General features: G+C 41.3%; 1 protein-coding gene across 1 annotated transcript in view; it reads right to left on the bottom strand.

The window, feature by feature from the left end:
* Positions 1-20,566, bottom strand: part of SGK1 (serum/glucocorticoid regulated kinase 1) — a 128,257-nt gene extending 107,691 nt beyond the window's left edge. Inside the window, exon 1 of the mRNA XM_021078492.2 lies at positions 20,019-20,566. Coding sequence (XP_020934151.1) covers positions 20,019-20,087 — 69 coding nt within the window. The 5' untranslated portion in view covers positions 20,088-20,566. The remainder of the gene's footprint in view (positions 1-20,018) is intronic.
* Positions 20,567-27,220: the final 6,654 nt, after the last annotated feature.

The raw sequence follows: 27,220 nt of genomic DNA, 5'->3' as shown, positions 1-27,220 counted from the left end.
AAAAAAATAGAAGCTGGATCAATTATTCAAAGATTAGAATGTGACTTGGACTCCCCATTGATTATTATTATTATTATTTTTTGTCTTTTTGCCTTTTCTAGGGCCGCTCCCAAGGCATATGGGGGTTCCCAGACTTGGGGTCGAATCGGAGCTGTTGCCACCGGCCTGCACCAGAGCCACAGCAATGCGGGATCCGAGCTGCATCTGCGACCTGCACCACAGGTCATGGCAATGCCAGATCCTTAACCCACTGAGCAAGGCCAAGGATCGAACCCGCAACCTCATGTCTCCTAGTTGGATTTGTTAACCACTGCGCCATGACGGGAACACCTGATTATCTTTTTTGAGTTAAGGAAAGTAAATTGTATAAAGCCAAACTCAAGGAAGCATGGATATTAAGGTGATTTATGAGGACACTGAAGACATAAATCAGATATAATTATCTGATTTTCAAAAATGAATCATATGCACCTCCTCAAATCGTCTCATAATTCTTTGATGACGCGCAGTGGCAAAATGCTTATGTCAAACTGAAAAGTGGACGGGAAAAGATAAATGGTAGGTCCAAGTGACAATCTGAGTTGCCAAATATTCTTCCTGAGGATTTCACTCATGGACTGTATGCTTTTTCCAGAAGGTGCTGGAGGAATGAAAGACATCCAAGTCTTGGAAATTTAGCAACATGTATTACAAAAGTTCTGCTTTAGTACCCACGGATGATCAGATGAAAGATTTAGGGCTTTCTGAATCCTCTTCCAAACATGTGGTTTGGGTGCCTGTAGCTCAGTCCCTGAACAAAAACAGGTAAGAAATCCTACAGCCCTGAGGTCTGTCCCAGCCTCTTACCTCTCAGCCCTTCCTATTCCTCCTTCTCATCTTTATTTTTCTTCAGCACCTTTCCCATCTACTACAGCGTGCTTTACTTTTTAAATGTTGTAGTGAAATTTACATAACATAAAATTTACCATCTTAAACATCTCTAAGTGTGCAGTTCCGTTCTTCACATTGTTGTGCCATCACCACCACCCATCTCCAGACCAATCTTTAAATGTTGTAGTGAAATTTACATAACATAAAATTTACCATTTTAAACATCTCTAAGTGTGCAGTGCAGTTCTTCACATTGTTGTGCCATCACCACCACCCATCTCCACACCAGTCTTTCAAAACTGAAAATCTGTACCCCATTAAAAAGTACCTCTTCATCCCTGACAGCCCCTCCCCCCAGCCTCTGGCACCCACCATTGTACTCTCTGTCCTTGTGAATTTGACTACTCTAGGTACCTTATACTACAGCAATCACACAGTAGTATTCTTCTGTGACTGGAATATTTCACTTTCCAAACTTTGTTTATCGACTAGTTCCCTTCATGAGCCTGTAAGCATCTAGGTCAGGAATTACTTTCTATATTAACCTCTGCCTATTTCCAGGGCCTGGAAAATCCCAGGAACCTAGCAGATTCAGAATAAATGTTGGTATGAATGAATGGCCCAGGAAGGCATGCTGCTAAAATATGGTGAGAATCACTCAGAGTTGAACAGAGAATAACTAAACACATCTACGGATTGGGCACAGCGGATATAACAGGAATAAAGCCACTGGGCTCATCTTAAAGAGCTTATGTGTGTGTTAAGGGTCAAACGGTGTAACGATTGTTGAATCATAGTGAAATCAACCCATAACTGAGGGAAGTTCACTGCTAACAAACAGACAGGAAGTTCTCCCAATCTGGGAGGATCAGGGAAGGCACTTTTAAGGGCTACCTTTCAATCCTGCCCTGAGGAATGAGAATGTGTGTTGGCCAGGTCAAGATTGAAGAGTTCAAGGTCAGAAGAACAGACTAAGGAAGGGGAATGACTACAGGGCCTCTTGACTTTTTGAGCCTAGATCCCTTCTGGCAATCTGGCAAAGTCTAGAGATCCCTTCCTAGAATAAATTGTTAATGAATTAAGTAAAATACATAGGATTACAAAGGCATAAATTATATTAAACTACAATTAACAAAATTAAAAAAATATTTAGGGGAGTTCCCGTCGTGGCTCAGTGGTTAACGAATCCGACTAGGAACCATGAGGTTGCGGGTTTGATCCCTGGCCTTGTTCAATGCGTTAAGGATCCAGTGTTGCTGTGAGCTGTGGTGTAGGTCACAGATGCGGCTCAGATCCCATGCTGCTGTGGCTCTGGCGTAGGCTGGTGACTACAGCTCCGATTTGACCCCTAGCCTGGGAACCTCCATATGCTGCAGGAGCAGCCCAAGAAATGGCAAAAAGACCAAAAAAAAAAAAAAAAAAAAAAAAAAGTTGTCCTTAAGATTATTTTATGCTTCTGCTTAGTAAACCATTTTTAAAAAATGTCCAGGTTCCCATTGTGGCTTACAGAGTTAAGAACCCCACTAGTATCCATGAGGATGCAGGTTCTATCCCTGGCCTTGCTCAGTGGGTTAAGGATCCCGGGTTGCTGTGAGCTGTGGTGTAGGTCGCAGACATGGCTCAGATCCTGAGTTGCTGTGACTGTGACTGTGGCATAGGCCAGCAGCTGCAGCTCTGATTTGACCCCTATCCTGGGACTTCCATGTGTTGCAGGTGTGGCTCTAAAAAGACGGAAAAAAAAAAAAAAAAAGATTTACAATATAGAAAAAAGATTTCCAGTTTGTTAATACTCAGTGTTTGGCTCTGTCTGTTTGTTCTAGTTCCAAAGAAAGAATTAGGCCATTTCCTCTGACAGGCTTTAGGAGCCTCTGGTAGTTTTCCAGTTCCTATGGCTTTTTTTTGCCCCGTGGTAGGTGGGGAGGAATAATGTAATTTAAGCTAAAGCACATTAGCATCAGCTATTCCCAAGAATATCCAAATACCTCACTTCTTCACAAAACAAAATGCTTCTTGAATTCAAATAGAGAAAGTAAATCAAGAAAAGGAGAAAAACAAACAATAACAGTAGATATCTGAGAGGCTAAAAGAGTTTATGGCCACAAAGAAGGATCCCAATTCTAATCCCAAGTTTGCCATTTCTCTTTAAGACTCCAGGGAAGTTCTTTCCTCTTTCACTGGCTTTTTCCCTGCCACAAAAGCCTCACTACCATAATCTGACTAAGTGCTGTGATTTCTTCATGGGACAGCCAAGGAGATGAAAGGCAGGAAAGAGTAGATTTGGAGGTGAGAGAAAAAAGGCTTTATTAAGGAGTCCAGGAGCTCCAACTGAGGCTCAGCAGGTTAAGAATCTGACTAGTATCTACAAGGATGTGGGTTCGATCCCTGGCCTCGCTTAGTGGGTTAAGGATCTGACATTGCCCCAAGGCATGGCATAGGTTGCAGATTTGGCTTGGACCTGGCATTGCTGTGGCTGTGGCTTAGGCTGGTGGCTACAGCTCCAATTTGACCCCCTAGCCTGGGAACCTTCATATGCCACAAGTGTGGCCCTTAAAAAAAAAAAAAGAGAGAGAGAGAGAGAGTCCAGAAGATGGGGTGCACCAAAGGCCCAGGAGATAAACAGAGGGGGCTTAAAAAAAATCTGTTTTAGAGGTAAACTCAATAGGATATGCTGATGAATTTATTGCATTGATATTGGAAGACTAGGAAGAGAAATGATTTTTAGGTTCCTGGCTCTAACAAATTAGTTGATGGCAATTTCATTTACTGAGCTGGAGAAGGAATAAAATTCAGTAGGAAGGAAAATCAAGAGTTCAGTTTTTGGACATGATTAATTCAGGGGGTCTGTGAGACATCTGAATGGGAATATTAAGTAGGCAACTGGGATTAGGAATCAGGCCTTTAGAGAACTGATAAATTTAAGGAAAACATATGGATTGTATTTAAAGCACAGGAACGAATAAATTTGTGTTTTGCAAGAGGAGGAGGAAGGGGAGAGGCGGGAGAGTGTATGGGAAGGTGAGAAAGTGAGAACCAGAGGGAGAGAGAAAAGAGAAAGAGATGATAAGAGTGGAAAACAGACTATTAGCCAACAACTCAGCCTGAGCCATTCCTATATTCCCAAAGGGTCCCCCAGGATGGAGAGAAGGAGCCTGAAAGAAAACTAAGAAATAGCCCAGAGGTAGGAGGAGAGCCTGGCCAGCGCTATGCCACAGAGGCTTTCATGGGAAAGTGGTCCACCAGGAAGCATGACAAGAAAGGGAAAAGTTAAGAGGCTGGATGAGTATCCATATGACAGAAGAAATACAGAAGCGCTTGATCTCAGAGTTTTCAAACAGAGGAATGAAAATTCATTGCAATACACATTTTTGAACGTTTAATGAGAAATATTTTCATGAGAGCAAAAAAAGAATTTGAAAGATCATCTGAGTGTTCGTGCATTACATGGATCATTCTTTAGAATTTCAAATGCATATCAAGTCTTGACTTGGCAATGCAAGGCAGATTAGAAAAGAAAACCTGCCATTAAATTGATTCAATGTTATCAATAACTAATTACATGTTGGACCTAAGGGTTTGGGTCTCTGTCCTTCCCTCAGTGACTTGGGCATATCTAGCTAAAAAAGCAGAGTAATTTGGTGTCATTTGATTCAATGAGATCCTGGGAAAATGAAATGTCATTTTGACAATGAAGCTAGACCACTGCAGTTGCTCTGAAGATAAATTAATTATATTATACTCACTAGTTCCTACACCTCTGGAAACAACTAAATAACTCAACAAAAGTGTGAGCTTGCTGACTATGCAGAGGTCTTTTGAGAAATGACCTTTTAGCAATAAAATCCAAAAGTAAGTGTTTTTTAATAGCAGCATGTCTATAAACAGACTTGTGAGTAAAGTCTCGACTTATACCACAACAAAAAGTATAGAAAGGTCATAATTTTGAGGTCTGTCTTGATATCCTCTAACATGTTTTGAGCTCTTAGTATGTACCAAGCACCAGGGCTAAATGCTTCGCATGTCCTTTAATCCTCAAATCAGTTCTAAGAGGTAAGTGTTATCATTAAATCCATTTTACAGATAAGCCAATAGGCTCAGAATATTACATAACTTGCCCAATGTTATGAAGCTTGTAAGAATGTAGCTAAGAATCAAACTGGTTTTGTCTGACCCTTAATAGGAGTCCTTAATAGCTTTTTGCTATAAGGGTTTGAGTGTTTCTTCTACTTTTTTTTTTTTTTTTCTTTTTAGGGCTGTACCCTCGGCATATGGAGGTTCCCAGGCTAGGGGTCCGATTGGAGTTACAGCTGCCGGCCTACACCCCAGCCACAGCAAGACCAGATCCGGGTCGAGTCTGCGACCTACGCCACAGCTCATGGCAATGCCAGATCTTTAACCTACTGAGTAAGGCCAGGGATCAAACCCACAACCTCATGGTTCCTACTTGGATTTGTTTCCCCTGCACCACAATGGGAACTCCTCTTCTACTTTTTAGTATAACTGAAAATGTTTGGATTTTACAAGCTTATAGATAAATTCAGTACAATCGGACACCATTTGGAAAATTATGCTGTGTTTCCAAGGCACAAATAGAAACACTCAATAGCAGTCAAAGTAAATTGTCGCTCTTCTCACTGAGAGATGGAGTTTATTCCTCCACGTAGCCAATCTGAGCTGGCCCTGTGACTTTTTTTAATGAATCAAATGCATTGGAAGAGACACTGTAGATCCTTACAAGATCGGCAGATCCCAGGACTCTCTTGAAGCAGTCCTCTTGGAAGCCAGCAGCCCTCTAAGAAGTCTGACTGTGGTAAGCGCATGATGCTGTGAGGAAGAAGGCCAAGCTACATGGAGGGAGAAAGAGGCTAAAAGAGGAGCAGTGAAGCACCGAACTTGAGAGGGAAGCTTCCTTGGACTTTCTGGCCCAGCCTAGCCATCAGATGAATGCAGCTGAGGAATGACCCAGCCAGCAACATGGATCAGAGCCACCCTAATGAGTCAACCTGAGTTCCTAATTCATAGAATCATAAAATCATAAGCAAAAAAAAAAAAAGTGGTTGATTCGGTCACTAAATTTGGGGTATTTTATTTATATGCAGCTATAGATTATAGTTGTAGCAATCAAATTTAGTACAGTTGGATACAATTTGGAAAAATATGCTCCGTTTTGGTGGGATAGAGAGGAAACATTCTTATAGTTTTGCTGTGAGCCCAAGTGGCTTATGTTGGCTATCTGAGATAATAAACCTACTGTTTAAATGCTAGCTCTGTGGGCCAGTGGTTAATTTCATTAAGTCTGAGGCAAGCAGCATTTTCAAGAAGAAAAGTTAGCAGAGCAGTACTTCATAGCTGAGAATAACATTTCTTCTGTGTGTGCTACATATCACCATGGTAATACATTTGTGTAATCGTTATCTACCTTTAATTTTTTTGTTTTTTGTTCTTTGTCTTTTTAGGGCTGCATCTGCGGCATATGGAAGTTCCCAGGCTAGGGGTCAGATGGGAGCTGTAGCCACTGGCCTACACCACAGCCACAGCAACGCCAGATCTTAGCCGTGTCTGTGACCTAAACCACAGCTCACGTCAACACCAAATCCTTAACCCACTGAGCAAGGCCAGGGATCAAACCTACGTCCTCATAGATACTAGCCGGGTTTGTTACTGCTAAGCCATGATGGGAACTCCTTACTTTTAATATTTGGAATTATTCCTTGATAGGTCTTTTTGCTTTTTTATTTATGTGATATACCTTCTATTTTACCTTTAAGAACAGCTGAGGCAGATTACAGTGAGATATAAGTAAGAAGAGAGTTAAAAACACAAGCTCACAACAAAATTCAGCCACTGGGAAGTCATTTCTAAAGATCTAATTCGTTCACTGAAATTTACCTTTAAATTTAGCCTTAAGTTTCCTGGCAACTGAGGCAAACCTGGGGGATTATATCACGCTAACTGCGATTTTCTTCAGAAAAGAAAAATCTTTAACCTCCTGCTAAATTATAAGGGCAATTTATATTGTGGATCTCTTCACAGGGAACAGTAAATGATAAAAAAGAAAACGGCTTCCAAAGGGATGTATTTGGAATACAAATGTGTCTCAGACGTAGAGTCTTATCATATGCCCCCATTAAAACAAAGCAGAAGAAAATGTAAGGGACTTTTCTTATCAATATGGGTTTTATGATTAACTCCTCTTTCTTCTCCCCCATAATCAGAATTTCATAAAATTCTACCTTTTTATTTGTATCCATAGGATGCATTGATAACCTTCCCGGTGCCAAGCTCCGTGGGTATAATTAGAAGCAAAAGACAGAGAAGGTCTTTGTGCCCATAGAGAGCATAGTCCAGGGGGATATTAATTACTGTTAAGGACATTAATAGCTACATCAATATATGGTTAAAGATTGACCGATGCCATAAAAAGAAAACTACAGAGAGATATAAAGAATATATAATAGGGAGATGTGATCCAAGTTCCTGGGGACGTGATAAGATGGGGAGATTGAAGAAAAATGTAATTTCTTTCTTTCTTTCTTTCTTACACCCTCGGCATATGGAAGTTCCCAGGCTAGGGGTTGAATCAGACAGAGCGGCAGCTGCTGGCCTACACCACAGCCATAGCACCTCGGGATCTGAGCTGTGTCTATACCTACACCACAGCTCACAGCCATGCTTGATCCTTGACCCACCGAGCCAGGCCCTGGATCTAACACACATCCTCATGAATGCTTGTCAGGTTCCTAACCTACTGAGTCACAGCAGGAACCCTGAAAATGTAATTTCTTATATCTGTATTTCCACAATAATGCCTAACACATGTAGGTGCTCAATTCCTGTTGTTTATGGATGGTGATAATACAAAAAAAAAGGTGGGGGGAGTTTCAGCCCTAATTCTGAATCTGTTGTTTGAAGGATGATGACTTTAGGAAGGAAAATCTTGTTAAAAATTTTCATGGCTCTAATTTTTAGAAAAGAATAAAATATGTAGTGCAAGAGCTAACGGTCAAGATACCAGATAAAAAAGTTCCACCTAATTGAGATTAGGTCTGAAGGGTTACTCTCAAAGCTCCAATTGAATGTATTCATTTTGACCTCGAAGATTAATTATTAGCAATGGCTTCCCCATCTTATTAGTGGCAAGGTGAGAAGGTGTGGGCCCTTCTGCGTAGAAGCTGACCGATAGAACAAATAATTTAATCATATCTGCTTTGCCAAAGCTGATAAGCAAGGCCCTGTACACAGAAAGTGCCAGGTCCTAGTTCTTACTATGTAGCATTTAATCTTTGAGGTTAAATGGTTAGAAGAGAAAGCAATTGTATTGATGTTCTTTGGAGAAATTCATTTATAGTTCCTTATTATTTAGTTGCAAGCTTTTAAAGGCAATATTAGACATCTTGTCAGCCATCAAGTTCCTAAGGCTTTATTACATAATATGTAACAGCAATTTTTTCCCAGTTACGACTTATTTCCCACTTTGAACACATTACCATCTTTTTAAAAACAGATTATTCTTGTGTGCCACATACCTCTGTCTCACCTGATACTCTCCAGTACTACAGATTTTTCTGCAATAGTTTGTTTCCAAGAACTAACAAATAGTTTTAAGAAGGTAAAAATTATGCCTTAGAGTCTATCCTATTGGGGGGGGGTGTTCCTCCATTTGAGATGTAACTGAAGCTTCAATCCTAAGGAAAAACCCTTGTTATTGACGCTTGAGACAGACTCTTCCCTCACAGCCCAAAGGAGGAACCAACTCTGCTGACCCCTTTCCCTGAAACTTCCAGCTCCCAGAACTATGAGGCAATACAGTTTTATTGTTTAAGCCACTTTAATTATGGCAGTCCTAACCAACGAATACAAACTGTATTTCTCTGTGAAAACCAAAGACAGTTTCTGGAAGATTCTCTCACGTCTCATCCAGGAATGAATTAGAAATTATGTAATCTAACTGCATGAATTAAAGGGCCATAGACGTCTTTGATATTTTTTAGCTCCTTAAAGCTTTATAATTCCATTAAACATATTCTCAGTCAACCAATAATATATTCAGTAAGCTTTTCTTGTTAATCATAGTAAAGCTGATGTACAAGATATGAGTATTCATAAATCAAGCCCTCCAACTTGTGACAAGAATTTTAAAAGATTATATCTAGCATCATAAAAATGCCAAACTAGTCATCAAAATAGAAATCAGTTTAGAATTCAGTGTTCTAATCTAGTTTCCATCAAGCCTGAGCAAACAAAAATGTCATTTCATTGCTTGTGTGAAGAGCATTTTATTTTATTTTTATTTTATTTTTTCCTCTGTGCCCACGACATAGGGATGTTCCTAGGCCAGGGATTAAATCCAAGCTGCAGCTGTGACCTGCTCCGCAGCTGCAGCAACAATGGATCCATAACCCACTGCGCCACAGAGGGATCTCCTGTCTTAGAGTATTTTATTCATTAAGGCCTCGGGTTCTAGTTCTTCTTCAGTTTTATTTGTTGCAATGCCAGACGGCACTACTTGGAAGCAGTGGAAATCACACTGAGAGTTTCTTTAAATCCCTACTCCCTCTCTTTATCAATACCTTTTCTATTTACTATTTGAGTGGTGGTATTACAATTACACATGATACCTCCTTCCCAAGCCTTTAATTTGTTTTTATTGATTCATTCAATATATATTATTGGTATATATAATACACACACACACACACACATACAAACACACTGGTACTACTATGTACCAGACACTCAGACAAAAAGACAAGATCTCTGCCCTCAGGGGGAGTTCCCATCATGGCTCAGTGGTAAACCCATTATCCATGAAGGCTCGGGTGCCATCCCTGGCCTCACTCAGTGGGTTAAGGATCCCGTGTTCCATGAGCTGCAGTGAAGGTTGGCAGCCTCAGCTCTGATTCGACCCCTACCCTGGGAGCTTCCATATGCCATGGGTGCAGCCCTAAAAGAAAAAGGATCTCTGCCCTTGGAAGGTTTATAGTCTAAGTTTCAGAGATATAAGACTGTAAATAGGGTTCCTTTTTTTTTTTTTTTTTTGGCTTTTCAGGGCCGCACCCACGGCATATGGAAGTTCCCAGGCTAGGGGGTCGAATCAGAGCTACAGCTACTGGCCTATGTCACAGCCACAGCAGCGCAGGATCCAAGCCATGTCTGCAACCTATACACCACGTGTATATGGTGTATACACACCTATACACCAGCTCATGGCAATGCCAGATCCCTGGCCTACTGAGCTGAGGCCAGGGATCAAGCCCGCATTCTCATGGATGCTAGTCAGATTCGTTTCTGCTATGCCACAACCTGAACTCCCAATAGAGTTCATTTTTAATGTTTTTCCTTTACAGTATCTCTCCACTGTTTTGCTACTTAGCTTTACCTGGATCTTTTTAACCACCCTAGAAGTAATATCACAGTTTTCATTCTTATACTCTTTTCCTACAATATAAACCAAGTTACTACTGGTCCAGGAGGATTCAGAGTTCAGAGAAAATGTGGTCATTTTTCTGAAAGCTCATTCAATGAAAAGATGCATTTTTGTGACAAAAAATAAAAAATACACATTTTTACTTATTTTTACTTCTAAAAAAGTTAACTTTATTTTCTTTTTTCCTTCTTGGGATATTTTAATGTTGATCCTCAAAGATTTGAGTCTTAAAATATTTTAACTATTTGGGGCTCTTTTTACCTTGCTATTTCTAGAAACTAAAATCTTGGAGGTCTAAAATCTCAGAGTTAAAACCAGTGGACTTCATCTAATAGACTCATAGATGGCAAGATGTTCCTAAAGCCACCGGGTAAGAAAAACACGGCTTCTGTTTTCAATGGAACATGCATTAGGGGTATTTCACATCAGGCTTTTCTATCTTTGGCTTGATGTATGTTTATCCTTCAAAGACGGAAGAGCGAAAAAGGGAGAGGGGTGGAGGGAGAGAGAGAGCAAAAAGAAGAAGAAAAAGAAAAAGAGGAAGAAGAGCAGAAGGTAGACCAAGATTGAAGAGGAAAAGGAAAGAATCTTATGACCAGTCATTACCCCAAAAAATGGCATTTTGGGGGAATGACCTGACCTGGGAAGAGAAAAGACACCAAGGTGACTCCAACACTCTAAAAATAGCTTAGCGGACTCTTCCCAGAAAAATGTCACAGCGGGCTCTGAAAAGCAATTAGAGTAATATTTTGGCATCTTGCACCACCAAGGAGAAGATTCCTACCGTCCTAGTTACAGCCTTGGTTTTCATTTCTCTTTGTTGTAAATTCTTATGAAATCATTTTTTGAATGCTGCAAAGAAATAGGTGTGAAAGAAAACAAACTCTAACAGTAATCCTTTCTGCAAACGCCGGCACTGCTGCAGAAGGAAGCTGAAGCAGCATCTAACTTGCCTGGCTGTCTGCCCTCCCTACTGTCCCCCTCCTGCCTCCTCCTCCTCTTCATCGCACACTTAACGCTTTTAAAATTTGCCAGCTCACTGTGCAGTCTGCCAGAGGAACCTGGCCAATTGCTGGGTCCACCTGCCCTTAGACCAAGGACGTGGGTCGGTCATTGCAACTGCCCTTCTTGCTCGTGGGTCAGGCGGATGCTCTGAGACTAACGGTCTGGGAAGCCTGCTTTCCTGCTAGGAAGAATGGAAGAATGCAGCTCTCCAGAGAGGCAGTGACCGTGCTTCAGTGAAAGCCCTTTGGGAAACTGTTTGTCCTACAAACTTAGCTTTCTTAAACCCCACGGAAGGGATAAAGGTTTTTATCCCTTTGCGTTGGTGGGGAGCCAATGATTCCACGCTCCAAGCTAGGAACCAGGGCCCCAGTTAGCAGGAAACAGCATCCCACTCTAGGTCCTTATCTTCTCTTTATCTGCCAATGTGTAGCATGTTGACATCTATTCCTTCACTTTTTGGACTTACTTCTAAAGTACGCATTAAAAAAAAATCACAGTTCAGGAGTTCCCGTTGTGGGTCAGCAGGTTAAGAACCTGACTATTATCTGTGAGGATGCAGGTTTGATCCCTGGCCTCGTTCGGTGGGTTAAAGATCTGGCATTGCTGCAAGCTGTGGTGTAGATCACAGATTTGGCTTGGATCCCGAGTTGCTGTTATGTAGGCCGGCAGTTGCAACTCTGATTTGACTCCTAGCCTGGGAACTTCATTTGCTGAAAATGTGGCCCTAAAAAGAAAAAAAAAAAAATCACTCTTCAAAAATATGGCTTCACGATATTTCCTCTTAGGAACTATCTTTAGCTTCACCTAAATTACTGATTAAGCTTTCCTATCAATTCAGTTCCTATAGAGGTCTTCCCCTTATGCTTTTATAATAAAAAATCTCCAAATGGCTCTCTGTGTTCCATTTTAGATTTGCTTTACGTTTTTGTTTTTTGTTTTTTTGTTTTTTTTCTCTTTTTAGGGCTGCACCTGCTGGCTTACACCACAGCCACAGAGACACCGGATCTGAGCTGCATCTGCGACCTGTGCCACAGCTCATGGAGACAACAGACCCTTAACCACTGAACAGGGCCAAGGATTGAACTCTAGTCCTCATGGATACTAGTTGGGTTTCTTACTGCTGAGCCACAGTGGAAACTCCCGATTGGCTTTCTCTGTTTGAGCATCCAAGATCATATAATATGGGTGCACTCAGAATGTTTCTTACCTCAGTGTTATATACGGCAATAGCATTTTAGCATCAGTTCTTCAAAAAATGGAACTTTCAAAGAATTCACTTTCCATTCAAAGTATTTCTCCAGCACTGCTGCAAAGCGAGAGCCTAACTATCACAGGGCTTTCTCGAGAGCTGCTACGGTGACAAATACCTTTATATGACATTGGCTCCTCACCTGTGTTCTGTGGTACTCAAGAGTATTTCCCCAGCACAGCCACACTGGGCCAGCAGCCCCTGTTCCAGTCCAAATGCTCTAACACTCACTGGTCAAAGCAGAAAAAATATCCTCTTGAGTTCCCGTTGTGGCTCAGTGGGTTAAGAACCTGATATAGTGTCAGTGAGGACATGGCTTTGATCCCTGGCCTCACTCAGTAGGTTAAAGTTCTGGTATAGCCACAAGCTGCGGCATAGATGGCAGATGTGGCTCAGATCCAGGGTTGGCTGTGGTGTAGGCTGACAACTGCAGCTCCAATTCAACCCTTAGCCCGGGAACTTCCATATGCTTCAGGTGTGGCTCTAAAAATGAAAAGATAAAGAAACAAGCAAACAAACAAAACTGCTTGAGTTCAAACATTTCTCACACTTAGTAGCTCCTAAGACAGCATGGAAAAATGGGGAAAAACAATAATTGGAAAATGTTTCAAGGATTCCAGCTGGGAAATACATAATGCAGAACTGTATAGTATTGAAGTCAGTGATTTATATATAAAATCAAAAGGGTTTAGTGAATCATGACTATGTCTGTCTTGTTTGTCCTGACAGGAAAAGTGTTACAGAAGAGAAGTCGTGGTGTGGGCACTGATGCTTAAATGAGCTGAGTTCACGTTTCCCTAAGTACCTGCCAGCTGTTAAGGGTAGTGCCAACTTGTCTTTGAACCAGATTTGAGTGATTTTGCAAAGTCTTCATTTATATATAATCCGTATCCAAACACAGAACTAAAATGCATTAGATTCTTAAGCCATTAATCTATCTTAAGACAGAAGAAGGGGGAAGAGGAGGACAAGGCAAGGACTTAGAGACAAATTAATACAAGGATTTGGTCATTCATTTTATTCATGCTTTCACTCAATCAACATAGTTTGACCAATAAGGATACAGTGAACAAGGTAACAGCTCCTCTGTCCTTAAGACCCTTCCTGCCCTGTGGCAGCTCCGAGGGTCCTAATATTATAGGGCAGTGTAACTGGGGCTGTGTGTTGTGCTATTGTGTGCACACAGGAGGGACTCACACAGCTCTGATTTTAACTACGTCAGAAGAATGCAAATAGAAGCCATTCAAATCTCCATCATGGTTCTAGGAAGTAGGATCAGATATACTTGGAGAAATCTGAGCCAGACTTCTGATTCCTACTGCCCTCAGGAGTCACGTGGGAAATGTAACTCAACATAGCTGTGACCATAGGACGCCCACCCCTCCCAACCCCAACTTCCCTGCCCCAACACACAGAATCCTCTCTGGATCATCTTTACAGGTAATTTCCAGTGGGGAGAGCCAAGCTGCATTGGCGTTAGCCTCATTATGGTGCAAATGGAAATACTGGTGATGCTACAGCTGACTGCCTAAGTCTGGATTCTGGCTCCACCTCTTTCTAGCACCATTACTTTCACTAGTTACTTAATGTCTCTGACCTTCAGTTTCCTTGGCTGTGAAATAATGCATAACGCAGCCATGTGAGGATTATACTAATAAAGTGCCACACTAGTAAACACTCAATAAAACTTAACCCTCTGAGAAGACATAAAGTGCTTCACATAAGAAAAGGACTTTTGTTATTGACGCCAGAAAGATGTTACCGGAATCCAGGTTCTTGTTTGCGCAGCTGAAGAATGAACTTCGTGAACACACAGGCAGCAAGCAAGCAAAGTCTTTATTACAGGAAAGCCAAGAGCTCCCAGGGCTACTGTGAAGGGGGGAGAAAAGCCCTCTCTCTCTGTTGTCCTATAGGGGTTTTTAGTCCCTTAATAATGGGCAGGGGGCACCAACATAGGGTCCTGAAAGATGCAGTTTTCTCTCATTGGCCTTGCCCAGTTACCTATATCAGTCCTTGTCCAATATGGGTCTCAGTGGTGGAAATGTCCCATAAATCTGATGGTTTCTTTGCTCTTTTCTTCCCGTAAGTTGTCACAGGGGATTAGGGATTAATGTCCATCTGGGCATAGGTACACTCCCTACAGTAAACAAGGCCTGTGGGGATGTTACTCCCTGGAGTCCTTAAGCCACAAATGTTAATCAATGGCCATACCAAAGAATGCATTGAAGCCCAAGCTCCTACACTGACTACCTGAGTTAGTATTCTGTCTCACTATCACTCCAACCCATATGCTTTTTAGGGCTGCCAGTCTATGTCTATGCCACAGCCACAGCAATGTGGGATCCGAGCTGCATCTGCAACGTACACCACAGCTCATAGTAATGCTGGTTCTTTAATCCAATGATCGAGGCCAGGGATCGAACCCGAATCCTTATGGATACTAGTCAATTACATTACCGCTGAGCCACAATGGGAACTCCCCCAATTCAAATGCTTTAAACAGACGTAGTAGAATCGTAAAAGGAAATACATGTAAAGAGGTGCAGTTTATGGAATAGCGGTGGAAAATAACCACCTCAGAGGAGATGAATTTCATCTCTCAGCTCTGCGAAAGTAAGCATTATGATCAGGCTGAAACCTTTTGCTTTGTTCCAATCATTTGTAGAGGAAGGAAGAGGCGAGGGCCATCAGAACTCTTCAAGTCAGAGTTCCCGTCGTGGCTCAGCGGTCAACGAATCCGACTAGGGACCATGAGGTTGCGGGTTTGATCCCTGGCCTTGCTCAGTGCGTTAAGGATCCGACGTTGCCGTGAGCTGTGGTGTGGGTCGCAGACTCGGGTCAGATTCCACGTTGCTGTGGCTGTGGTGTAGGCCAGCGTGTGGCCGTGGCGTAGGCCGGTGGCTACAGCTCCGATTATACCCCTAGCCTGGGAACCTCCATGTGCCGGGGGAGCGGCACTAGAAAAGGCAAAAAGACAAAAAAAAAAAAAAAAAAAAAAAAAAAAAGAACTCTTCATATTTCCTCTGACCACACTGGATTGTTTAGCATCACAGACAGGCTGTACAGTGGTTAAGGACATGGACTCTGCCGCCAGGTGTTTTGATGCAAACCTTGACTCCGCCATGAACTGCTACTGTGTGATGTATGACTACTTCCTCCACCTCTGCCCACCTCACCTTCTTCATCTATGATATCAGGATAACAAAAGTGTATCCCTTTAGACATTTCCTGTTTGAGAAACTAAATATGTAATACTTAAGCCTCTTAAACGATGCTCAGCAATATTAGTGCCAAAGAAGTCATAGTTGTTATAAAATACATTGTTAGCAAAGAACAATGCAAGGGACTGTTCAAATGCGCAAAATCAGGACATACCGAGTCAAGACAAGTTTGACAAGAAGCGTCTTGTCAAAGTTGGTGGTCATGAGGCAGCTCTATGAAGACAAGAGCTGGATTTTGCTCCTACTCTATTTGCTTAAAAAAAAAAAAAAAGAATGAGGCATGAAGTACTGAACTAGTTTGAGAGCATAATAAAGATGAAAGCATACTTTATTTGGAAGTGAAGTGAAAACCATACCTGTGAGGGGTGGCTTAGCCTCATTTCAATTTGAGTAGGTGATTCACCTGCCAGGTACTCAGTTTTCTCAAAACCTCCTTTCAAATAGGAGGTTAATGAAAGGATTTTTAAGGTTCATTCCAAATCCAAAATTCTATAGTGGAAAGTTAGCCTTTAAAATTTTACAAAAGAAGATGTAATTCTGTCTGCAGAAGTCTTTTTTACCTACCTAAGGTATTTCCAAAATATATTATCAGGTTGAAGATAATTTCCAAAATATATTATCAGGTTGAAGATAATGTCATTTGCTGTCATTTCTGAGTCATAATGCAAGAATCTGAAGCATGAACAAATCTTTAAATCCATGAAAATGGATTATCTTTAAAAGTACAATTGATAACTTTTTAAGCTTTTGGACTGTGACAATAAAACTAGATAAGGACATTTTTTCCCATTCATCTTAACGTTTCAGAGACTCTAAGAATAAAACATGATCCATAGGCATGGGTTATCATTAACCCATAGAGAATGAAAGTAGAACTCTTATCGAGTTTAGCTTAACAATTTTCAACTAAATGAAATTAAGCTGTTTTAGTTGCGCTTTGAAGACATGAGGGTGGAAACCTTAAGACCAAAGGATTTGGAAGAACAAGCACCAGGACTGCCTTTCTTCAGATTGTGTTTCTAGAAGCTGGCTTCCCTAGTGCTGCCTCAGTTATACTGAGGATTGGAAAAGAAATTTGAGAGGTTTGTTGAATGGGGGTTGGCTGCCTTCATAGGTTTTATAAATTGGGAATGGCAGGAGTTCCAGGCATGGCTCAGTGGTAATGAACCTGACTAGTACCCTCGAGAACGTGAGTTCCACCTCTGGCCTCACTCAGTGGGTAGGGGATCCTGTTGCAGACGAGGCTTGAATCCCACAGTGTTGCTGTGGCTGTGGTGTAGGCTGGCAGCTGCAGCTCCGATTGGTAGCCTGGGGACTTCCATATGCCACAGGAGCGGCCCTAAAAAGCCAAAAAAGATAAATAGGTAAAATAAAAAAATAAATTGGGGAATGGCATAAAGATTTCATTTGGGGAAAAAAAGATTGTTAGAAAAAATAAAGAGTGGGAACATGATTTGAAATATAAAGTGGATTCAGAGTATGGGATTTGGGTCAAAGAAAGTTTCAATTTTGATTCTGCTACATTTTAGCTAAGTGATCTTGGGTTGGTTGTTCAACATCTCCACCACACTTTGTACATTTAATAGCTTTTCTTACTATATAGGGTGACTATGAGGTTGAAATGAGCCAATACAGGTAAAGCACTCAACCCATAAATTCTAGAACATAGTAAACACTCAATAAATGTGCCATACTTCCTCTTCTAAGTGAATGACAAGGTGAATCATCTATATTCCACTTTGGTGACCTTCTTATGTTCCTTTCGAAATGTCTCAAAGGCACAGGAAGCACGAAGATTTCTGCCATCAAAATTTGGGCCCAGACCTCTTTGTTTTTAGTAAGCCCTAAAAATCTTGTTTCCCCCGCGCCCCCCCCCCCCAAGATCTATTAATGGTTTAACGTGGGCATTGGACAAAGATTCTCTTTGTAAGACTGTCTAGCTAGGTTAAAAATAAAATATGCAGAAATGCGTGGAACTTCAACAATAGAGTATAAGAAAAATGGATTATTCTTAGCTGAAAACAAAGGCTAAATGTGTATGCAGATGCATAGAAAAGGTCTGGAAAGTATAGACCAACACGGTAGCAAGAGTTACCCTGGAGAAGGGAGGAAGATTAGGGAGGAGATGGGATTTACATGGGTGTTACCTTAATGCTTGACACATTTATTTACATATTAGCAGTGTAATTAAAAACCCAGACCTAACAAAACAGAACAAAAAGCAAAGTCACATAAAAACTGAAAGGAACTTTTGGAAAAGCAAACTTATGGGCAAAAAAAAAAAGGGCTTTATCCTTTGCGGTCATCTATGACTTGGCACAAATTCACTTTCTGCTTAGTTTCTGACCTTAAGAAGTAAGGACAACAGGAGGGGGCATTTCTGATCAGAACGCCAGCAAGTGGAAGACCCAGGGTCTAGGGCAGATATAAAGCAGCACACCAGGTATCTTGTTCTTTCTCTCTGAAAGTACTCAGATTAGACATCAGTGCCCTGGCTAGTTCTTTGCAAAATCCAAAACCTCCAGAGGCACCGGCTGAAGATGATTTGTAAATTATGCTGTTAAGCAAAAAGAAACCAGATAGCAAACTAACACGGTTTTTAGATTTCGATAACAAAGAAAATAAGAAAAACTAAAAAAAAAAAAAAAAAAAGAAATCTACTTGACAGCTACTTGATTGATTAAAGATATCTGAGGAGATTTCCAATGTCACCCTCACCCCTTCCCTTCTCCCATCAATTAAGAGAGTAAAGAGTTTAAATACTGGATTATGGGCCACAGCATTTTATTATCAGCAAAACATTTGTTTGGGAAGAAATATCTTGGCTACAGGGAAGGAAATATCTTGGCTACAGGGAAAGTGAAGAAAGATGGTAGTCTTGAGAAGTTGACTTGCTTTGATTCAGCTTAAGTCTCCTCTAGTGAGAGACCTTGCCCGGTGATGAGGCTCCCAGGAGCAGTGGCCAGGACAGGGTGGGTTTCGCTTTGGTTTTAATGCATATGTTTTGGCCCATGGACTTTCAGGAAGATTTTGCTTTACTGGTGAGAACTCAGTTACAGGCGTGTAAGAACCCGTGCCCGCCCTCTGGCTGGGCTTGACATGCCGTTTCCAGCCTTGCCTTCCCAGCTTGCCCACTAGGTAAAGGCACCAGAGGTAGTCTAGTCCAGAGTGTAATTCAATGTTTTCTGCTGGTGGCTTAAGGAAGGGCTCTGTTTCAGGAATGACACAGAAAGGACCTGAATGAAGGGACAGAAGAATGAATGAAAAGAGCCATTTTGATGGAATTGCCCTGGGTATTAAGTGGGCTGGGGCAGCGAGGGGCTGGAGGACACGTCTTTTGCTGAAGAAACTCTCCATAAAAGTGTCAGTCATCAGTTACTTAACAATGATTCATTTCTTACCTCCCACTTGTGTACAAATTTACAGATTTACGCAGATCTCCCGTGTGACCATTACAATGAACCAAGTTTCTTGTGAAACACACAAAACAGATTCCCCTCCTTTTTTTCCTTTTGCTCATTTACAAGCAATGTAAGGTTAAACCTCTTACAGGGAAGAACAGGGAATTTAAGAAATAAAAGTATACAGCTGCCTAACCCCGTATTATCACTTGAATTCAGACTGCCGACGAAAAGAAAGATGGTCCTACCAAGTAAAATTAAGGCAACTTGAAAGAGGATTTAAAATGCTGGATTCCATCATTTCTGTAAAAGGTCATTCTAGTCCTTTGCTATTTTTACCAAAGATAGAGACTCAGCAAGTTATTGGCTGGATGGATTTGGGAAGCCAGAAACTGCTGCTTCTGAGGAAGGAAGATGATAATGCAGCACTTGAGACTGAGTGAATGAAAGGTGTGAGAAAAGTTGAAGCCTTCAGAGATAAGACACAGCCAGCGCACACTGCTGAATTAGTCCTTGACTAAATTCCTAGCCATAACTGTACCCAGGCCAATTCTTTTTGAAACTGCTTGCAGCCGTGTGGCTTTGATTGAGAAATGCCCATTCCCAGCTCAAACCCTCCTTAAGACATCCCAGCCCAACCCCCTTCTCCCAAAGCCAGTCTCCTCAGGCACCCCCACCTACAGATTTGCATCAAGGCAGGTACATTTCCCAGCTGGACAGAGGCTACCAGAGACGCGGCTTCCATTCAAGGTTCTGCAACAAAACCTTAGGCTTTACCTCCAGCAGGCAATCAAATGCATTTCAGACAAGAGCAGAAAACAAAAGAAACAAACAAAACCTGTCCTTACCCGCTTCTTAAAAAATTGGAAGGCTGAGCATTTCTTGACTGGGAATCCATTCATGTCTTTGTTTACCATTTTCCACAGTGGGGAGTTCACAGTTATAAATCCAGGGTGGCCCCCGCCTGGTCAGTGCATCTGGTTCCCGGTTTGCCTCCTGGAGATAGTTAACGAAGACGGAGCGGGATGGAGAATCTAGCGGGGCTCAGGTTTTCACTCACACATTCTGCAGCACCGGCTACTGCAGCAACCTCTCCCCACTCTCAGTTGCCAAGGGCAGTGGCTTTTCTCTTTCCATCATTGCTCCGACACGCAGGCATCACGGCTGCAGGACCCCGGGATGCAGCGGATTCCGGGGAGAGGCTCCAGCTGCTGCCAACTGGGAGAAGGGCACCCCCTGCGCGCCCCCAGCTACCTGGCGGTTCTGCGGCGGGCGCGCTGGGAGAGTCGCTCTGCTCCAGGTGATGCGTTTCTGGAGGCTGCTGGAGAGGAGAGCTGTTTTTGATTGTGCAAGTTCCAGTGGGAGCTGTAGTTAAGCAGCTGAGAGAAGGAGTAAGAAAGAGCAGAAGCCAGAGGGAGGGAGGGAGGGAGAGCGGGAGAGCCGCGCCAGAAAAGCAGAGGGAGAGAGAAAGCGGCGCTGGAAGACGCAGCGATTCATGAATATCTGAGCAGCTGATGGAGAGAGGGCACCAGCTCCGGACACACTGAAAAGCAGTTGACTCCCCTTAGAAGGGTTACTTTAATCGTTTGCTTTTCTTTTCTTTTTGTTGTTAGGACCATTTACATCAGACTTTCATGTGAAATGCAGGATGTTTTTTATTTTAGGCTCATTGAAATTCTGTTGATATGGATTCCTGGGGGAAAAAAGCCTCTCAATGGAAATTTAATCAGATGCATTCCTGATCTGGCCAAATGTAGAGAAAAAGGAAATAAAGTGCAAGTGTAGGTGTAACAATAGATGGTCTCTCACTATGTACAACCTTTCTAGCATCCTCTTCCTACTTGTCACAATATACTGGGCAACTGTGAACGTAATTGTGTGTGTGTTTTCCACTACAGAAGCCTGCTTTAAAAAGGACACAATGAACATATATACAAAGTGTTTTATGCAAAAACCACAAAGAGTATTACCAAAAAAGTATTCCTGAATGCATTTAATGAAGAGGAAGGATTCCCAGTGAGTAAGAGAGGAAAGCATTTTGTCTATCAAGTGAAAAATCTACCCCTCCAAATTTTTACTCATGTTACTCTTTGCACATTAAATCCATTTTAAAAAGCCATGTAATTTGTGTGTGGTCTGTTTTTCCATTTTTATTTTGTTGGTATTTTATGGGGGGGGGTTGTAACAGAGTTGATAGCTAAAGAGAGAAAGCAAAGAAAATAATCTTGGCTTCTGATTGGGCACTGCTATGACATCTGTGTGTGGCTTTCTGCCAGTTGCCTGACCTCACAGTGCCTCTCAGACGGTGCCTCATCCATGAAATAGAGGCAGTCGCGCACTCATTCATTCACGCATTCATTTATTTAGCCATTTACTTGTTTGCTGTGTCATTCCACATATCCATTAAATCAAATCCAAATGTAGCAAGTGTCCCAGGTTGTAGAGCTTTTTCAATGTCACTACAGAGGAATGAAATCAATACGTAAGGGAAAGACACCAAGTCTACCTGATCACAGCCAACTCATTGAAAACAGCAGACCTAACACTGTTAACATGTTTATATGACAGTCTACATCAAGGAGAGAAACATACAGCTTAAGTGGGGAAGAGAGGCATTGATTTCATTGAATTGGGGCATCCATCAGTCTTTAGAGCTGGACCAGGTATTTTGGGGAATAACAATGAAATCCTGTCAGCTAAATGCTTTGAGATTTCCGAAAGAAAATGCAGCACAACCAAATGACTGGGCCTTATGATTGAGAGAAAATGAAATATTCATTGTGGAGAAATACGTTAAGTAGATCAAGATGCAAGGGGATATTTTATTTAATCTCCAACATCGATAGCTCTTTGTGGTTCTTCTAAAGAGTTCATATAAAATTCCAGCAGTTCAAAGAGAATTTTTGAGACTGGTAGGAATGTCCTCTATCATGATGATGGAGGAGGTTATGTGACTATGCATTTGTTAAAACTCCTTAGACTTTATATACGATCAAGGAACATTTTGCTATGTGTAAATGATAGTTCAGTAAACCTGATTTTGAAAGATCATGGCCATTCAGATGCTGTCCTGTTTCTCGCCCCTCCCCTAAAAGTGTTTTAATAGATATTGAGCTTGAGAAATATACCAGGGCCTCTCTAAACTTTCTGTTGGAAGTGGGAGCTAGGGCCCTTGCCTTGGGAATGCACACTGCCAAGAATGCACACTGGTTTAAGCGCAGTGTGTGTTTATTTGGGGTGGAGAGGAGATGGCTAAGAGAAACCAGGGAGGAGGAGGTGGGGAAGATAAAGTTAAATCCTACCCCTCCTCCTCATTGTATGCCACCCCTTGGAGATGCTGTCACTATCACTGAGTTTATGTTAGATCCTACCGGAAGGTCCTGCAAATACAAATATCAATAGCATCTGTCTCTAAGGAAGTCTCAGACTAGTGGAGAAGCACACACTGTTAGAAGAATGGTGTATTGTTACATGTGTTCAAGTGTTAACCTCACCGTGGTTAGGAGGGATGGCAGCATGCCTAAGAGTGGAAGGCCCAGGAGGTTTTCCTCAAAGTTCGTGTAGAGCCTTAAAGACTGAGTAGAGGTCAGTCAGGTGGAGGAGGAAAAGAACAGGGCAGGGGTTCTGATCAGACCAGAGAGATTGATCTGGGATGATATTCTGGTCTCTGTAATAATCGAGCCAAGTGTTAATGGCACTGTGTTGGCTGCTCAGGGAAAAGAAAGTATCTCTCATCTCACTACCACCTTTATTTCCATAAAGAAATCTGCCTGGAGGTCACATCGTGGCTCAGGGGTAACAAATCTGACTAGCATCCATGAGGACGCAGGTTGGATCCCTGGCCTTGCTCTGTGGGTTAAGGATCTGGCATTGTCATGAGCTGTGGTGTAGGTCGAAGACTTGGCTCTGATCCTGAGTTGCTGTGGTTGTAGTGTAGGCCAATAGCTACAGGTCCTATACGACCCTTAGCATGGGAACTTCCATATGCCTTGACACCCAAGGCCCTAAAGAGAAAAAAAAAAAAAGAAAAAAAGAAAAAGAAAGCTGCCTGCTGTTAGGCCCAGAAGGACTCTTCTTTACTAAGTGTCTCTTTTACCAAAAAAAAAAAAAAAAAAAAAAAAAAAAAGACATTAACCATGCTTATTCATTTCTGACAAATCTTTTTGATTAAAAACTCCCATGTTAAAAAGAATCCCATGGATATAATAAACCCGACTAGTATCCATGAGAATACGGGTTCGAACCCTGGCCCTGCTCAGTGGGTTAAGGATCTGGCATTGCTGTGAGCTTTGGTGTATGTTGCAGAAGTGGCTTGGATCTGGTGTTGCTATGGCTGTGGCATAGGCTGGAAGCTGCAGGTCCAGTTTGACTCCCAACCTGGGAACTTACATATGCTGCAGGTGAGGCTCTGAAAAGATTAAAAAAAAAAAAAAAAGTAAAAAATATAAAAATAAAAAGAATCCCTTGATCCCCCATTTGCTTTTTTTGTAGTCTATTTATTTTTCTTCCCAAGAATAAGGTTTAAACTGTAACACAAAGAATAAAATAAAGTAACTGGGTAGGACTAACTACCAATGTATACAAGACATGGAGAGCGGCTGTGTTGATTTGGAAAATATGTTTACTCACCTCCCTTCTCTAATTGTGTGACCTTGAACAAGTCCCTTCAACTCCCTGAGCCTCATTTTCTTCATCTGTAAAATAAGAATAACAAAATGCATCCTGTCTACCTCATAAGGCAATGGTCAATCTCAAAATTTGTTTAAAAATTTTTTGAGGTTGGGAGTTCCCATTGTGGCGCAGTAGTTAAGGAATCCACCATGAGGTTTTTGGGTTCAATCCCTGGCCTTGCCCAGTGGGTTAAGGATCCTGCCTTGCCAGTAAGCTGTGGTGTAGGTCGCAGATGCGGCTTGGATCCTGCATTGCTGGGGCTCTGGTGTAGGCCAGTGGCTACAGCTCCAACTAGACCCCTAGGCTGGGAACTTCCACATGCCACAGGAAGTGGCCCTAGAAGAGGCAAAAAAAAAAAAAAAGTTTTTTTTTGAGGCATACTTGATATACAATGTGTTAGTTTCAGGTGGGCAGCAAAGTAATTCAGTCATATATATATATATGTTCTTCATATTTCTTTCCATCATAGGATATTACCAGATATGGAGTATAGTTCTCTGTGCTATACAGTAGGCCCTTGTTGATTGTCTATTTTACACATAGTTCTGTGGATATGTTAATCCCAAACTCCTAATTTATCCCTCCCCTCTCTTTCCCCTTTGGTACCATATATTTGTCTTTGTTTGTGCATCTCTTTATGTTTTGTAAATAAGTTCACTTATATCTTTTTATAGATTCCACATATAAGTGATATTATATGATATTCATCTTTGCCTTATTTCATTTAGTATGACAATCTCGAGGTCTATCCATGTGGCTATAAAAGTATCAAACTATATGTTAAAGGGCTTTATAAAATAATATATAACTCTACATTTTTGTTTTACTAAAGCAAGAGTACATTTTTAGAAAGTTTATATTTCCATAGATTAAAATGTCTTTGTGTCATGCCCTTATTAAATGGAATGGGAAATTGTTTTCTATAGCAACCTGAAAAACACAAAAGATGATAAACAACAAAATATTTGTCTAGTGACAAATGTCCCTAAGGAGAAAAGGATGCAAATAGACTGCACAATGAGAAATGTTTCACATTCCTCTTTAGCCCAGATAAATTGATCATATGCTTAAAACTCCGGCCACAGTGGTAGTGATGTATGCAATCAGGAATTAGGGGAGTTCCCGCCGTGGCTCAGTGGTTAACGAATCCGACTAAGAACCATGAGGCTGCGGGTTCGATCCCTGGCCTTGCTCAGTGGGTTAAGGATCTGGTGTTGCCGTGAGCTGTGGTGTAGGTCGCAGACTCAGCTCAGATCTGGTGTTGCTCTGGCTGTGGCGTAGGCCAGTGGCTACAGCTCTGATTAGACCCCTAGCCTGGGAACCTCCATATGCCGGGGGTGCAGCCCTAAAAAAGACAAAAAAAAAAAAAAAAAAGTAAAGAGGCCTGCATTTGCCTTGGCATGTAATATTTTAATTCTCATTTAAGACATTTGATTTTTTTTTCCAGGGATATAGTATTAGCCAGATCACCAGATAGGCTGAATTTTTACTTATCTCTATTACCTGAACAGTTTTTAGATGGAAGCACAAAATTTAATTTCTTAGCTCAAGAGGATCTGTAGCAGCTGATTAAAAATTCATGCCGCCTCCATATATTCCTGTTACTTGCTTTTTACCTGGGCCTGCTCACCCCCGCAGGCACCCACACGCACACAGACCTCTCTTTCTTTTTTCTTTTTCTCTCATTGGTTTGATATAATAAGATACCAAACATATTTATGACATAATCTCTTCTGACATGAAGGGATAAAGAATCGGAATCTGGGATTAACAGATGCTGACTATTGCCTTTGGAATGGATAAGCAATGAGATCCTTCTGTATAGCTTTGGGAATTATGTCTAGTCACTTATGATGGACCATGATAATGTGAGAAAAAAATGTATACATGTATGTGTGACTGGGTCACCTTGCTGTACAGCAAAGAATTGACAGAACACTGTAAACTAGCTATAATGGAAAAAATAAAAATCATTATTAAAAAAAAAGAAAGAAAGAAATCAGCTCTTTCTTGTGACAATGTGACAATATGTAGCCCAAGGGGACAAATCAATTTGTTAGTCACTGTTCATTTGAATATTAGTGATAATTCATTCAACATAAACAGTGAATTTTATAGCTCGTCTAGGTTTCACATTTACACATATATGTCTATTTCCTCATTTAAATGATACGTGGGATTTAGAACCTGCAGATTACTTATTTTAAAGAAAATTTATCCGTCAGACTCCCTTTAGACTTGACTGTCCTTTTTACAGTGCTCTCTTCTCTCGTTAGTCACGATATTTTCAACATGTAGTGAGACTTAGTCATTGTGTAAATCTAAATTGACAGAGACCAGGAAAACATACAAATAAATACTCCCATGTGTGCACAAGTACACACTCAGCGGGAACAAATAGAGCAGGTCAGCAGAGCACTCTGCAAAAGTCATTATCATCTATGAATTAGATTGCCTTCTGAATGACTTTGAGAAATGAAGTAGAAACTCTGGATGGTAATAGATTTTATAGCCTTTTTTTTTAAAGATGTAATGGGCGGGGTATTTTGAGCAATTTCTCTCTTTCTTTCAGCATTCAACCTTTGATATTAAGTTCAATACAATTCCTAAAAATGAGGTCAGAAGTCATATTTTCAATTTGATTTACCCAAAAGATGTTCATTAGCTACTTCTCTATGTGAAGCCCAAGTGAACCATGGCATGGAGAGCTCTTCCCGTCAGCCCACTGGCCATGTGGTATATGTGATGCAATAGGCTATCGGAATTGGTATTGATTGAGAAGATGCTAGAGGGAAGTGAGTAGCCTGTACCAGAGTTCTGTTTCCTCCATTTGATAAGCATGATCTTTAGTTTTATCTCTATGTGCACCATGAAATGAAAAGCTGAGTCATTTTCTCAGATAATTCGAATCAGCTGAGGATGGCAGAGAAGGGAGCATGAACTGGCTGGATAGGTCCAGTGGCAGGATTGGACCCAGCAGAGACAAAGAACCAGCAGCCTCAAATCCTGGTATTCTAGAAAATTCTGTATGTGATTGGCTTCAGTTTGAAAGTCTCTCAAAGTTTATCTGGGGTTTATCAGGGTTTTTTAAATTATGCTTATTTAAATTGAACCCATTTTCATCTCCTCTGGCTAATTCTATTTTCAAGGGAAATCAGCCACCATGAATGTAATGTCAACTCAAGATAATTGGAGAAACAATAATAAGCATTGAAACAAATAAGGTCTCCCCTCCAGCTAATACGGTTTGGTAGAGTTTGCACGGTTTTATGTAGATGGATTTAAATTCTGCCTCTAAGACTTACTAGTTCTGTGACCCCAGGCAAGCTAAAAATAAACATAATTCTACTGATCCAATTGATTGGTTGTGAAAATGAAA

This window comes from Sus scrofa, chromosome 1, assembly GCF_054392235.1.
Source record: "Sus scrofa isolate SSC_HxYL_T2T_F1_AM1 chromosome 1, Sscrofa_HxYL_maternal_Yorkshire_Landrace_v2.0, whole genome shotgun sequence".
Classification (NCBI taxonomy): domain Eukaryota; kingdom Metazoa; phylum Chordata; class Mammalia; order Artiodactyla; family Suidae; genus Sus; species Sus scrofa.
The sequence above is the reverse complement of the archived record's forward strand: the minus strand, read 5'-3'. Positions and strand labels throughout refer to the sequence as shown.